A 3064-nucleotide genomic window follows, 5' to 3' on the forward strand; every position below is an offset into this window, starting at 1 on the left:
TTAATTGAAAACTCGTTTTTGCCCACTAAAATAAAATTCTAAAAATATTATATGATTGGATAACTATGTTAATTTTTGAAAGATGAAAGTAGCGGTTTTCAAACTGAAAAATAAAAATGTCGATCAATTTAATCATTTTTATATATTGAATTAATTAAATGGAAGTTTGAATTGACAAGTTTTTCGTTTTTCAAATATAAAAATGGAAATTTTTATATTTCAGGACTAATATGACAAATCTATGTTTAACAGTAAAATGGTTCCGTAAAAAAAATTACAATTGTCCCTTGGTAAAAAAACAAAACAGAGACAGAGAAATTTGCTTATATATTAATTAATAATGTATAAAAAAAGTTTTTACAATGTCATGTTATAAGAAATTGAGATGTATAATATATTCATTGAATTTTATAAAAATTATATATATCGTGACTTATTAATTGACATGATTAGTTGACCCCAAAAACACTTTACACTGTTAATTAGTACAAAGAATTAAATTAAACTAAAACGAAAACAGTCTGTTTTACTTCTATGCTGGTTTCCGTGGAGGTTTTAATTTATATATTTGTAATATTCTTTTCACTTCAGTATTTTAAGGATTTCAAGTTTTTGAAGCTAAGAAATTCATAAACAGTGGGAGGGAAGAGGGTTAAAGATTAAAAACAAAGTACATAGTACTGCCTGAGATATTTCGGTGGCGTAGAAGCCAAAGGAAAGAAATTGTCCATAGCAAACAAGGTAAACCAGTTGTGTGGACTAATAATTAACTAATCCCATCACTACTATAATGTGAATCTCACTATGTTCCAACTGCTTACTTCAAGCATTGGTGATACATTCGATTTGATGTTCTAAAGCTTGATTTTGTCCTTGCTTAATTAACCCCATCCCCTTATTAAACCAATTTAAATTTTTTAAATATTGCTTCAATTTCATCCCCATCCATCTCCCTATCCATCCATCTCTCTATCTATCTTAAATGTCAGTGACAGTACCATGGCTGCAGAGATTGGCCTAGTCTCCATGACCCAGATCCAAAACCTATCGCAACCCCAACACCCCAAAACCCAACAACAACAACAACCTCAACCAAAAAACCCTAACAGCACCACCACCACCTCCTCTTCTACTTGGATGTGGAACCCTAGGAAGCAACAACATCAGCAGCAGCAGGTAGAAGATGATGATGACTCTTGGGAGGTCAGAGCTTTTGCAGAAGACACAAGGAACATCATGGGCACCACATGGCCTCCTAGGTCCTACACCTGCACCTTCTGCAGAAGGGAGTTTCGCTCCGCCCAAGCCCTCGGCGGCCACATGAACGTCCACCGCCGCGACCGCGCTCGCCTCCACCAAGCTCCAGTACCCTCCTCCTCCTCCAACCCCATGACCTCTTCTCTTCCCACTTCACCCTTCATCAATATCCCTCCTCAAGACCTTGTTGCAAATGCTGGCTTGTGCCTCCTCTACCACTTGCCCAAAAGCCCTAGTAGTACTGCACCACCCTTCCCACCTTCCCCCACTACTCCTTCTCCTTCCACTCTTCTCTCTATCTCTTCTTATCCTACAACCAACTTTCTGATGCAAACTTCCTTTAATTTTCCCGGTGCACCCGCAACTGGGATCAATACTACTACTACTACTACTGTTTCCTCTTTGTGCTATAACTCTAGCAAAGTGGAACAATCCGCAACTTCCTCCTCTATTGATCATAATGGCCACCTCGAAGAGCTTGATCTAGAGCTCCGCCTAGGCCACAAACCAACACCAACCTCATAAAGCTTGCCTGAGAAGCTCATCAGAAATATATCAAATATATATTATATAGTGTGAACCATATATATATATATATATATATATATATATATAGTACTGCTGGTAGTAGCTTCTGAGAAAAATTAAAGTCCGACAATATTATTGTTTTGCTCTCTTTTTAACTGCAGCGATGTGTGGAAGACAGGAAGAGATATGGAGAGTGTTGTTATTTGTAGATGTTTGTTATACCATTACCATGTCCACCTTTTGGTATAGCTGATAGGCTTGTGGGTTTTGTTTTGGGTTTAATTTTGTTATTTTTCTTGGTGGATTGATTTTTATCTGTGTGAATGTTTTGTGACTGAAGGTGCACATGGAGATGGAGGGAGGAGCAAGCAGGGGGTGGGGATAGGAAAGAAGGAGAGAGGTACCACATGTAAATTTTTCAAACAAAAAGAAAAATCAATTGTAAGTTGGTATTAATTTTTGGAGAAATATATTATCAGTAATTATGGGGGGAGATTAGGGTTTGGATTTAGACACTGAAAAAGGTTGCAGTGAAGTGTCATTTTCTATTTTAGAGTTGTCTAAGTACATACATGTCTGTCTGGGCATACATTTCCGTGGGGATTATTTTCCTCCCTTCACTAAGTAAACCTAGTAATATATTATTATCTTCACCGTTCACACCTTTCTGTTCCCAGAAAACTGCAAATATGCCATTTTCATTTTATTCAATATTTCTTTTGGTTTATTATCATATATTTATTTGAGTCTGCAGCCTGTATATATTAATTTATGAAATACATGGGAAAAGTCATTAGATTTTAATCCTTGTAAAAACTCATATCATAGAGATAAACACGCTAGTACATAATCTTTAGTAACTAAACTGTATAATAATTAAGCTTGGTATGAATAGAAAAATTAAACTTCCAAATGCTTATATTTCTAAGAGATGAAATGCAGCAAACTAATTATTTATGATTATGGAATATGGAGGCTAAAGTTTAGCAAGAGGTACAAGTATACATGATTGCCTTGGACATATATATATATCGTGTTAGGGTTATTATTATCATGCAAACGTTTTTTTTCTTCCATCTCATTTTTATCCCCATTTTTTTATTTATCTCTTCAATTCTTATCGCATTCATGTCTCTTTTCTTCTTCTTTTTTTTATTATTTATATTTCTCTCATCCATCCACCCATACACATAAAAAACGATATAACTTCTCTATTTTCAGTTATATATAAGAGCATTGCTAATTTTACATTTTCTCACGAAAAATGTAACGTTCATGT

At 35.1% G+C, this 3064-nt stretch overlaps 1 protein-coding gene across 1 annotated transcript; it reads left to right on the forward strand.

Moving 5' to 3' along the window:
* The first annotated feature begins 672 nt into the window (after window positions 1–672).
* LOC114375710 (transcriptional regulator SUPERMAN-like) lies at window positions 673–2447 on the forward strand. Its single transcript, XM_028333560.1, has one exon. It carries the CDS (start codon window positions 1000–1002, stop codon window positions 1780–1782), a length of 783 nt encoding a protein of 260 aa, XP_028189361.1. The 5' UTR covers window positions 673–999; the 3' UTR covers window positions 1783–2447.
* Window positions 2448–3064: the final 617 nt, after the last annotated feature.

The sequence above is a fragment of the Glycine soja genome, chromosome 11 (assembly GCF_004193775.1).
Source record: "Glycine soja cultivar W05 chromosome 11, ASM419377v2, whole genome shotgun sequence".
Taxonomy (NCBI): Eukaryota; Viridiplantae; Streptophyta; class Magnoliopsida; order Fabales; family Fabaceae; genus Glycine; species Glycine soja.

Coding starts and splice junctions, on each gene's coding strand:
- LOC114375710 (XM_028333560.1), top strand. CDS start 1,000: ATGGCTGCAGAGATTGGCCTAGTCTCCATGACCCAGATCCAAAACCTA.